This window comes from Pleuronectes platessa, chromosome 6 (genome assembly GCF_947347685.1).
Source record: "Pleuronectes platessa chromosome 6, fPlePla1.1, whole genome shotgun sequence".
Taxonomy (NCBI): Eukaryota; Metazoa; Chordata; class Actinopteri; order Pleuronectiformes; family Pleuronectidae; genus Pleuronectes; species Pleuronectes platessa.
Window position 1 is genome coordinate 9696398 of NC_070631.1, and position 12887 is coordinate 9709284.

The 12887-nt window shown below is 43.7% G+C and overlaps 1 protein-coding gene across 1 annotated transcript in view; it reads right to left on the reverse strand.

The window, feature by feature from the left end:
- samd10b (sterile alpha motif domain containing 10b) overlaps nt 1-12310 on the reverse strand; it is a 37298-nt gene extending 24988 nt beyond the window's left edge. The window contains exons 1-2 of the mRNA XM_053424062.1: nt 12232-12310; nt 2534-2718 (exon numbers count right to left, since the gene is read on the reverse strand). Coding sequence (XP_053280037.1) covers nt 2534-2718; nt 12232-12310 — 264 coding nt within the window. The remainder of the gene's footprint in view (nt 1-2533; nt 2719-12231) is intronic.
- Nucleotides 12311-12887: the final 577 nt, after the last annotated feature.

The window sequence follows — 12887 nt, forward strand, 5'->3', positions numbered from 1 at the left end:
CACACACACACACAGACACACTCACACACATGCACACACACACACACACACCTGAGGGAACTGGACTGCTCTCCCATTTGTTGAATTATGCATAAAGAGGCTTGTTGCCACAAGGAAATGATAAGCCTTACTTCTCATGGTATGGAGGAGGTTTAATTATCCAGTCTCTGTGATATCACATGGAAGCAGCTTCCCACTCGTCTTTTATTAAGTCTTTTATAGCTGTTATAGCTGAGGGGGCACTCATTTATGAATTATTGAAACAATCTTATGCAGCGCACACGTTCATCTTAGAGCAGCAAACTTTTTTTTTGGAAGCAGCAGGAAGTCTAAACAAATGACCTCCACTGGGCTGTGTGCTCTTTGTCATGTGAGGAGTAGGAGCCAGGAGGGAGGTGGATGTGTAATGGGCTGTTCTACTGTGGGTCAGACACAGGCAGAATTCCTTAAAAATACATCACCCCCCCCCCCTCCCCCTTTGTTTTGCCTCTCTGTGGTGATGCACAGATGGGATGCTATTTTGCACAAGAGCGATATGTGGAAGTAAACGATGCTCTTATACTACTGAGTCATTGAGCCACCAACCAGAGAGCACTGGAAGCACTTCCATATCCGGCGTGGACATCAGGCGCAAACATCTGTGGGATAAATGGCAATTTTACACTATTAACTGTAAATTCCAGAGAGTCTATTTTCTGCGTTCCCTCGGACTGAACGAGCACAGTTACATCACAGGCCACAGTTCCTTGTACCGCTCTTCTCTTACGTAACCACTTCCTCTCTGGTTGTGTCTGCCACAGGCTCCGGTGAGACCAGCCGACATCGTGTACAAGAGAAAACAATTAGAACTTCATTCACCGCTGAGCTTCGACAGCTCCAGATGCAGCCCTGATGCGTTTTCTCTCGTCTCTCTTATGATAACAGATTATCTGCCATGTTGCATTCACAGTATGAATTTTCTCCACCAACGTTAGAACAGTTTCCTTCCGCCAATCAGACGCCGCTTTGAAAACACACAGCTTTTATGAGTCACCAGTTAATTCACACTGGACGATATTGAATTACGGAAAAGCTCCCCCCAAGGGAAATAATGTTTTCTTTAAAAAAAGTTCAAACTACTTCATTAAAATATTTAATCCACTAATAAGATGTAATTTAATAAAATAGTGAACCGTGATATTTGACTTATTACAACATGAAATAGGACATGTTGTACTTGAAATATTGACAGTGAAATATTGAGCTACTATGTTGCCCAAACAACTGCCTGTCTTTCCTATACTATATCTCAGATACAGAAATCCCTTGAGATATTTAAAAGACATCTTCACCATTGATGATTGAGCTGCTAACCTACGATCACACAGCATTTACACTTCACTTTATATCAGTTTGGCATATTTGTAGTGTTGGAGTGTTAGACAATAATATCTGTGTGAATGGAAAGAACCATCATAAAAGATGATGCTTCACAGATGTGTGAAGGAGATTTGCATAAAGCCAAACAAACATTGAGGAGAGTGAACGTGACACAGAAGTTGTGAATTCTGATAAGGAGCAGGGCAAAAGGAGCAAATACGTTAAAGCAGGGCTGTCTCGTGCATTGGATTTGGGTAAGAGAAGAGTCTATTGGACCAGGAAACTGTACTCATGCAAACACACCAATCCCCAACAAACTCAAAAGACCACTGACCTCTGACCCTCTATGCAAACTGAATCAGGTCAAAGCGTACGGATCAAGTCTATGGATTTATTGAATTAGAGCAGTCAAGAGCTCAAGGGAACATCCCAACTCAAATACTGCAGGAAGAATTTGTCTGCGACAGAAAAAAACTAAATATCTGATGGCTTCTGTTTCAACTTACATGTCAAAAGACATGGCACCAAATATACATGGTTGAGAAAAGGTAGTGATGGGTAGGAATGTAAAGTAATGGGATATGAGAGTTTGGTCAAATCACATAACCCCACGTTCATCATCACGTTTCTTCAGAAAGTTCTGTTTCATCCCAATGGATAGAAATACGTTTTAATTTCCTTCAATGTCTCTAAAAGCGGATCTCAGATGAAAGAAATCCTAAAACTTAAAGCTTGAATATGAAAAAATACACTATGTCCTTCATATATCAATTCCGCTTATAAATTATCCTTTTAAATAACCATTAAATGCGTCATTGGATGAACTCACTGACCCCGAACTGAAGGGATTAGTGGGAAATATTAAAATACTGCTTTTTTTGATTTTGGCAAAAAAATATATGTTTATATCAATTATGTAAATGATAAACACAAATTGCCGGGGTCTGAATTTATTCCTTTTGAAAAATTCAAAAAAACAGATTGTGCCTAAATCATTTTCCTTCCCCAGTGGCAGTCAAACACTTTCTCTTTAAATGTTTACTGAGGCCAAACCCTCATGATTCTGAACCGTCCCTTGTTGCTTGAACCTACTTTATCTACTTGATCTGTGATTTGATTTTCATACAAGATATCTGGTTGTATATCCTTCTAATCCAGTTGTTTGTCTTTATACCTGGATGCCCTCTGTGCCGGGCTGCTGCAGTAGCTTGACGGTGCGTGTGTGTGCCGTCTTCTGGCCGCGGCCGTCGTGCCAGGTCAGGTTGCTGCCTCCGGCGCGACGCGGCAGCTGGTAGCTCAGCTCCTCAGCAGACAGCGTGTGCTCCAGGGAGGCACGGCAAAAACTGAAGCTGGACGCCGCTGAGAGGAGAGAGACAGAGACAGAGAGAGAGAGAGAGAGGGAGAGTAGGAAGAAGACGAGGGGAGACAAGCAGGAAGAGAAGAACTGATTAACTATCACTTTGTATGGTCTTTGTTTAAGGGGTTGGAAAACACGTTGTCTGTGAACTGAGCCACAGGAACACCAAAAAGAAAACAACAGAATAAATGATTGATAATCCTCAAAGAGCTTAAAAGGCTGCGCTCACTCCCGGTTACTCGCTTTGTGTGCTGACAGAGCTGCAAACAGATGGCTGTTTTGGTGATGCTGGTGGGCAGCAGTGTTACTCCACTGTGATCTCCAATTATGCTGAGTGCACATTCACAGAGGCATGCAGGGTTTTTGGGAGCTGTCTCCCATGTCAGATTAATCCTTGATTATTGAAATCCCGCATATAAATATTTGATTCTTTTTTTTCTTCCCCCTGTGTGTTTATCAGTCTCTCATTTCCGCTAAGGATTAAGTTTTTCTAAAGGATCTGTAGTTCAAATACAGTCACTGGTCCTCAGAGCTTGTCCACACTCCACTGCAAAGCTTGAGGATGATTCACCACAATCATACTTTAAATATACAGCACCGCTCCTGGTTGAAACTGTGATGAAGGAGAAATCAGATCACCAAGCTGCTGCCAGTAAATGAAGGGTTGCAGTACTTTGTGATTTCCATCTGAAATTCCCCAGTTTTGTGTGAGTGCATGTAAACAGTGTCATTGAGACAAAGACAAAATCGTTAATGATGGTTGTAAAAGCGGAAGGAATGATAAATGTTTGCAAAAAAAAAAAAAACTGTCTCTTCACAATGTCAGAGTGTTAGTTTGGAAAAGCTTCAGTTCATCTCCCAACAATGATTCTTAATTTATGTTTCCTGTTCCTCCAAAAAAAGATCGGATTGAACTTTAGTTTCATTGCATTCAGATACTGAGACGAAAAACTGCAGTTTAGCATCGAAACAGAAATGCAGAAAGCAGCAAAGTGCAAAGTAATATATATAAATAAATAAATGACAATGAGGGATAATATCTGTACATGAGTATGCTTAGATATATCTCTATATAAATGGCCTATAAGAGTAATATATAATAAGTAATACTAACTTTTCACTTTTACTCCAAAACATGTATCAGCAAATATGTGTACTCTCTACTCAGCCAAATTTTGTATATACATTTGTTACATATTCACATTGGGTTTTTATTTCATTTTACTAATCAATAACAAGAGGGGAATTAATCCAATCTGAGAGGGCGGCTAATATTAGACCAGCCGAGACTCCGCCCTAATGATGTAGTAGAGTAGACTGTTGCATTAGGGAATAGGATGGGACAGGTATATAAAGCGAGAATGACTATAGGGTATTTACAGTATGTTTATCTATTTGTCCCTTTTTAGATGAATTTGGACCCTGTGATTTAGGTCCATATTCCAATAAAAGATCGGAAGATAAAATAAGTGAAACATAAAACAGAGGTAACAACGAAACTCATAGATAAAACCTCAAACCAAAGAATCCCTCCTGGACTGTTCCCATTTTAGAATTGCACAACGGACCACTGAGACCTGCTGTAGGACAGCAAAGGCTTGTGGGAAAAACCCGGTTGCAGATGAAAGAAGTGGGAGAGAAAAACCCCAGGTCTGAACGAGCAAGCAGCAGAGTTCGCGCGGCCATGATGAAGGAATGAAAAAGATGGTGAAGCTGAAAAAGAAGAAAGGCCTGTCAGGAACCACTGGTGTGTAGCGTGTTCTGCTTCCCTCCCCTCGTACACCAGTGTCTCTCTTGTCGGGCGCTTCACTCCTGCTTGTCTCATGTCCATACGTTGCTGCTTTTTGTATCTTCTTACGCAGCAGCATCCTCCTTATACCTTCGTTTCTCTCGGGCTGTCACGTCTTCGGGGTCGTCCGGATAAACTAGGCCCGGCCCCGATGTAATTACTGTCAGTCTCACTGAGGGGGAGGAGACAGGAGGAAGAAACGTGGGAGGCTGAGTGCCTCGCAGCCCTAAAGACCTGCCAATCGCACAGGAAGAGACAAGAGAGAGACCCAAAAAGCGAGACAGACACGAAAGCGAGGCGGGAGAGCGGCGCTGTAAATTAGCTCTCTGATCCATGCAAACCGACAGTAACCTGATCAAACTGTGTTGAGGTAAAGGAGCCCGGGGACGAGGCGGGGGAGACGCATTAACAGACCACGAAACAACTTCATTTCACAAGCTGTTAAAGACGGAGCTCTCCAGTTATTAGACAGAGACCACCCGGCACTTTATAGACATCACTTTGAAAATGAATAAGCGAGGCATCATGACTTCCCCGCGACACTGAAATCTCAATCTCTGCCACATCGCCAGACCCTGACACCCCCAAGCAGTCATAAAACGAAGACAAAGCACCCGTCCTGCCCCGCTTTAATGGACCCAGTCAGCTTAACCTCCTGGCACAGGATACGGCTCTGAATTTAGAATCAGCCAAAAGCAATTAAATATCCATAGATTCCCACTGACCTCTTTTTTGAAATGACATTGCAACGTGTGCCTCTGCTGGTCGCGACAAGAAAAACCCAGAGCCTGGATGAAAGGATCTTGCTCAATGTCCTTAAAAGCATTATTTGTGATCAGGGATGATTATTACCATCCTTACCAATCAGCACAGATGGGGGGGGGGGGTGGATATATCTGTCACCTTCCCTCGTCTCCCTCAACGTGCACTTGATCAGCCCGGACCAGATCTCCTGTGTCCTATTTATCACCAAGTGCTGTTGTATTATCTCTGGCTGCCCTTGCCGGCGACTTTTATCACCTCCAGTCGACGGAGGGGAGAAGAGAAGGGATGATGGAGGGTGGCCGTAAGGAGGCAGGATGAGAAGTGAGAAAGCCTGCTATGTATCTTCTGAGCTACATGCAGTGAAAGGAAGTTCAGATTCACATAAAGAGGAGAAAGGTAGAAGAAAGAGGAAGAGAGAGAGAAGTGGTAGAGGTGCAAAAAAGAAAAGAAAAAGGAAGACATTTGAGGGTCTGTGTTTACTTGAGTTCCTATATCTGTGGGGACCAGTTTGGCCCTTACACCTTACATAAGTGTGAAATGGTGTGAGTGAGGATCTTCTCATCCTCACTTTCTGACACTCCTTCAAAGGGCTGTCTAAGGTCTTTTTCACCCTCTGTGACAGGGCACACAAAAGCCGTTTTCAGACACGACCTCGGGGCAAAATCTGGAGAGTTGGCTCCAGAGTTTACCCCAGTTTGCCTTTCACTCATGCACAATGCAGTGAGAGGTTCACTGCACGGACATGTTCACAAACGGGAAACATAAAAAGAGACAAAAAGATGAACATACGTTTTTCAGAATAATTTCTATTTGCTGCATTTTTCACATCCTTTAAAAGCGTTCCAGGGATGTTTGAGTTGCTCGAGATCAATAGGTTCATGGAAATTGGGTTTTCTTCTATTGAATATGCGATCTCAGTGGTGGTAGTGTATCAAACTGGACCGCTGACTTCCTGAAATAGACTTGGAAGCCATCTGGATAATTTTGCATTTCTTTGATGAGATGAAATTGTTCCTGACGGCTTCTCAGGATTGGATGGACCCAATGATGCCTTTCTTTTTTATCTAAGAAGTGAAAGGACCAGAAAATCCTCCTCACTGCTCTACCTCATTTAATCTCCTACTGAAAATATTCAGAACAAACAGAATAATAAAACACATTGGACTCCTATGCGGAACTCAAGAAACTTGGTGAACTTGGTGTGCAAAGACTTGAAAGCAGAAAAAATCCTTGTTAATATTACATATAAAATATAAAATGCTTTTGTTCAATTTGTAAAAATTGGAATGTTTCTGCTTTGTGAGATTCTTATGACAAAAATGTTCCGCGGTACCAAGAAATGTAGAAAAACACTGGTCTAAGGGTTAGGACTTGTTTTGAAGGTCAGGGTTAGGCCTCTAGTCGTGATGGATAAGGGTTGGGTTAAGGGGCCATGAAATGCACAGCGTCCTTACCAAAATAGAAGTACAAGTGTGGTGTATGTGTGTGTGTGTATGTGTGGAGGTCAGGTAGGTCAATAAGACTCGAGCCCAGTCGAGTGTGACCTCATATCAACTCCTCTTGACTGAGCCACATATCTGCTGTGCCGAGTGGCTGCTAAATCTCCGAGGTATTCCCCTCTGAAAAAAGGTAATTAAGCTGTTAGGTGCGTCTCCTGGAAGGTCGTTCCAAGCCAAATCCCACAATAGATTAACATGACATCACTGGACATCACTCATTTGACACCCAAAGAGAGCATCTCAATTAGCCTATGTGAACTATTTTGCTGTGTGGGCTTTTTCGCAGAAGTTTGATCTTTGCACAACCTTGGCATCAACTTCAGGGCTTTGTGTGTGTGTGTGTGTTTGTGTGTGTTAGTGTGTGTGTGTGTGTTTGTGTGTGCCTCATCCTCTCATGAGGAAAGTGGTCTGGTTAATCCACCAGGGTGCCATCCATGGTGCATTTCCCTTCCGACACCAACCGCCTCTTATTCAACTCAAAGATAAAAATGTATATTTGGAGTGCAAGTGTTATATGAAAGAAAAAAGATAATTCTCACTCCTCTGTAATCTGCAAGAGGAGGAAACTTCATCATGGAGATTTCATGCATCCGTAATGTACCTTAAAACCCGGAGTCCAACTGTAGCATCAAACGGACTAATGCTGCCAGCACCGACAATACACCTCCCAGTGAGACAGATTTGTTGCTCCTGTGGTATGTTGGGGCTGAAGCGAAGGCCTATTTACAACGCTTCCTCTCCACCAGACCTGGTCCTCACCTCAGGAATGAGCCTTGAAATTACTCAATTTTTAAAAGAGCATGGGGGGGCTGGAAAGAAGAATTTGGTTGCAGCTTTAAAAATAAATCTAAAACCCAGGACCCCCGGGCTTTTTCCCATGATGCATTGCGGTCCATTATCCACTCTGACATGAGACATTGTCGCCGAGGTTGGAGCTGAGGTTTACCTTTCACAAACTATCAGTGTCATCGGAGGCGCGGTGATAGGGAAATGGGAGTGAACTTTGGGCATCCACCACGCAGGCTGATTGAAGATAACAACACACCACCTCTCATCAGGACACAGACGGGGGAAATGCATGCTAAAACTGTGTGTCATTGTGTGTGTGTTTGTGTGTGTGTGTGTGTGTTTGTGTAACTGAACACTGGCACGCTCATGCATACGTGAATGTAACAGCATGAGGACTTGCATATCCACACATCTGTATAATTCCTGTCTGCAGTGGTTTGGGAGAGTGGACCTGAATAAAGCTGCAAGAGTCTGTAGCTGTGTCTCAATTCGAAATCATGCTCGTAGACCGATTACGTCACAGCGGCGAGAAAGACTATTCCAATTCGTAGGCTCCTCCAGATGTGTCCTTCCACCCCTGACCACCGGGTGGATCCCTCCCAGCTCAACATATCCCATGATTCATTGCGCTTCTGAGACAAACGATAATGTTGAGGCGAAAATGTCAGAAGAATTTATTTTTAAATGTCACTACTTAACCGAACAGCTAACGGCACATGTGTTTATATTCAACCGAATAACGTTTTCCTTTGTAGCTTTGTTGCTACAGCGATGGGCGGCTCTAAGGGCGGGACAAGCTGGTGATGCAACAGGAAGACAAGACGGTCTCATTTTTGGTTTTGAAGACTGGGGTCGGCCGGTTCTTCGAAGGATGCGGCCACTGAATTGAGACACAGCTTGTATGTGGACGGAGGTTGAATTCTGGGTTTTAGCTGCAGGGTAATTATGGCTTTCTATCTTTTGGACCTGACAGAAGAGAACAACACAGGCTGGTCGGAGAACAGCCAAAACCGACCTTGGCCTCCTCTCATTAGGCGGTGCTGTGACAACAACGACTAAAAACAAACTGGAAGGTCAAGCGCTGAGGACAGGACGACTTTTACCATCTCCACTCTGGTCCCCACTTCTCCTCCACAGAGACAGACAGAACTATTGATTATCCATCACCATGTGTGCGAACATACAATTACAGATCACTTAAGATAAAACACACACACACACACACACACACACACACACACAGTCGCACACAGACAGACACCATCTACCCAACTCCTCCACCCGAGGCCACTGGCTGTCACATCCACTCCGGCTCAGAGGATCTCATACACGTTTCACACAAAAGAAGGAAACGGAAGGATGACACAAAAGAGGAGATGGAACACAGAGGTCTAACGTGGTCACGCCCTCTTGAGGGGATGAAAGAATTAAGCCCAGGGTGAATGTCGGAATAGAGACATGTAGAAATAAATGAGATGACATGTCACAAAAAGGGAAGAAAGCTGAAAAATGATGCTTCAGAATAGAACAATGCTATTATTTGCATCAGGAAATGAAGGGTAAAGAAAGAGGGAGCGCAAGGAGAGGAGAAGAGTTTATGGAAATCGTGCGCTTCTGCCATTTTCTACCCTTCACAGTCAAGTCTCCCTATGGTGATACGGGACAGATTACATTTCACTGACAATCGATAATTCAGCGCAAATGGCAGACAAGAAGGAGGAGGAAGAGGAGGAGGAGGAAGAGGAGGAGTGAGACAAGGTCGACTAACAGGATGTGAGGTGTGATCGGGCTGGGGAACTAGAGAACGGACAAGATCGATGAGTCCCTCTGTGTCCGAGACAGACAGGAGGAGAGAGGTATGAAAGAGAGACAGAGACAGGTAAGAGAGGTCTGAGAGAGAAACAGGTAAGAGAGAGGGGTGAGAGAGAGAGAGAGAGAGAGACAGGTAGGAGGAGCTAGACACTGGAGGGAGGGACAAGGATGACAGACAGACAGACAAGTAGGAGAGAGTTATGAAAGAGAGACAGAGACAGGTAAGAGAGGTTGGAGAGAGAGACAGGTAAGAGAGAGGGATGAGAGAGAGAGAGAGACAGACAGGTAGGAGAGCGTGAGGAGCTAGACACTGTGGAGGGAGGGACAAGGTAGACAGACAGACTAGTAGGAGAGAGGTATGAAAGAGAGACAGAGGCAGGTAAGAGAGACATTTGAGAGAGTGCTGAGAGAGAGAGAGAGAGAGAGAGAGAGAGAGAGAGACAGGCAGGAGCGAGTGATTAGGGAGGTGGAGAGAATGGTTTGGAGAATGAGGGGAGGAGAGAGACAGGTGGAAGGGATGGAGGAGATAGACAGGTGCATTATGTACAGTATGTGAGGGTTCGGTCAGATTTCACCCACCATTGCTGTGAGGTGTTGATAAGTGTTGTGGGGAGGAAAGACTTCCTGTACATGTATTAATGCTGACTGTTTACTACCCTGCCTTGTGAAGGTGCTGTGCAGAGGGTGACTTACCCTGCAGCTAAGTCCAGCTCCGCTCCAACCAGAGCCAGCTTTTCTCACCAGCCTTCCCAGTTGCATAACCTCCCTGACGACTGGTATAGAACATGAGCTACTGCTCTGGTTTGTGTAGTATTCTACGTATCCTTTTTTTTTTCGAAGAAGGCTGTGTTTGCTGCATGGCTCAAATACGTACTGAAAATGGAGAATCTAATGAGACCTGATGTAATGAGGGCTGCATGCTGAAGTTAAATTTAAAATCTTAATTTGGATCCGCAATAATTGTGTCGTCCCTTTCACTTTCATTACAGATGGGAAAGCTAAACCCTGCTGAAGTTCAGGCAGCAAACAACAAACAGTGTTCATCCTCATCTGCTGAGGCAACTAGAGACCTTCACATTGTTATGATCATATAGAATAAACTCTGTCTCACGTTCCATAGCAACTATAGTAGAGGAATATTTCATGTTCTTCACAAGTTGCCCATTTAAAAAAATCAGGTTTAAGTATTTTTTCTCCCTCACAGAATATTTCATGGATCTTTGATCACTGTAATCAAAGTTAAAGGGACTGATCCTTGTTAGTGTGTGGAATTTGGGATCCACTACATTTAAAGTGTTGGGCCTTGGCGGAGGTATAATGATTCTAATGAGTTCCCTGGAGACAAACACCCTCACAACTGTCTTCACATATTTGAAACAATGCTAAAAGATGTAAAACCCTGAATGGTTCACCAGACACACACAGAGTCATCGTTTCCCAGCTTCAATCCGGTAAGGAGAGCACATTTCAACTTTAGCAGCAAATGCTAGCATCACTCATCTGACAATCTAAGAATTTGTTTTGGTTTCAGAGAGGAGCAAAAATCTCCACACTTATTTAAAACCCTGGTTAGCATTTTTCGCATGGAGGTGGTGGAATTAAAAAAATGCACATGCAAAACTTTGACCCTGAAGACTGTGTTCTGGTCCAAATACTGAAAAGCAACACGAGCATTTGCATAAATAATTTATAATATAATCATGACAGTGGACCCAAGGCCTCCGTGTTTCGGGGCTTCAAGGACATGTGCTATCTGTGTTTATTTGCATGATCTTGTACGCGAGATATTAAATTATAATAAACCAGCCAGCCTGAGTGGACAGGTAATAGGATGATTAATCTGTCCCCACACAGCCACTACACTGTTATCACTATTATGGAAACCTTTGACAAATCCATCCAAATTAACCTGGTTAGGAATTCAAAAAGGGGTCGAGGCATCAGATAGGATGGAGCAAATTGCATTAAAAAGGTGGAGCAGGCCGAGCATGACTTTCTGCATGTTGAGGTGTTTTAAATTCCCACAGCAGTGACATCCACAGGCAGCCAGGAGAAAGGTTATAAGCCGAATAGTAACAGGTTTGACTGGTTGTATCTTTTAATACCGGGAAAGGTCAAATGCAACAAGTAAAATTATCAAACTAGTTTATTTCCTTTGTTGTCCTTGTTTTTGATTGATTCAAAAATTACTTTAGATCCTGTCTAAAACTTTATATTTCAAAGTTTAAGATGTCTGATGTTTCTGACGGGTATTTAAACTGAGGGAAGAGCTGCCATTATGTTCAGTTACAGTCCTTTTCCGCTGTCCCATAAAAATAACTTTTTATTTTTTCAGCTTTCAAATCTCAGTACGTGCTGTGATCTAGAAAGCCTTCATAGTTTGTCGTGCAGACCATCCCCCACGGTATTATCCTGGAAAGAATCCAAGACCATGTGGGGAATGAGACGAACACAGGCACGTAACTTCTCAGCTTAGGCAAGACTGGCTTTTTAAATATTTAGTGTTTGTTTACAGCTGTTCCCCTGACTGGCAAAACGCTGTGTCTGAGTGGGTTAACCAACGTTTGGGCACAAAGTATTAAAGCTCCATTTCCATCTCAGCACAATGGCCTTGATAAAGTCATAAACTGAATTAAAAGCCAGGAAATTAGTCATTTAGCAGGCTCACCACAAAAACAAAGTCAGCATGAATTTCAATATCAAAATTCAAGTTCAATTTAAGCATTTGAAACATCAATCTACGAGTCTGCAAATCAGGCCAAAAGTAGCTGAAGCCATAAGACAAACAGATTTTACCACTGAAATCAAACATCCACTTTTCACGAGTAAACAGCGGCTCCTTGACTTCACAGCACAAATACCTTCAGTGAGAGCCTGCAGGGCCGGCCAGCAGGGATCCTCCACGCTCCCCTTGCCGAACATAGGGAAAACCAACTCCATGTAGGCTCGAGTTAACGCTTTGCAATTTGCACGAGAGGAGGGACGGCGGCCATCTGCAGAGTTTCAACTTCCCAGAGTGACTGAGGATGTGTGCAAGTTGGCACTCGCGCATGCAAACACACGTACGCTGGCCTGCGGTGACGAGAACGGACTCCAGTTCATTGGGACCATGTGGTCTGTAAATCGATGCGGTGCACTGGCGCTGTGGCCTGGTGAGAGAGCGAGATGTGGCCGGGTTCAGCACTCAATACTTCATTGAGCGTCCTCGAGGCCGTGACTATCACACGAGTAGCCTACTTTGTTTGTGCATGTGTGTGTCATCGCTCGTAAACCTCTGTGACATATTAGAGAAGAAATGTCGGGGCAATGTAGTGTGTCAACAATAACAACCAGTCGATGGCACAAAGCGTGCACACACACACACACACACACACACACACACACACACACACACACACAAACAAAGGTTACTGAGCACCGAGGGGTTTGCAAACAATGAAGTGAATAAATGACCGTTGTGAGAGTTAGTTGGTAATCTGCTCTACAGCATCCCTGCATCCTCACAAAGAGACCAGGA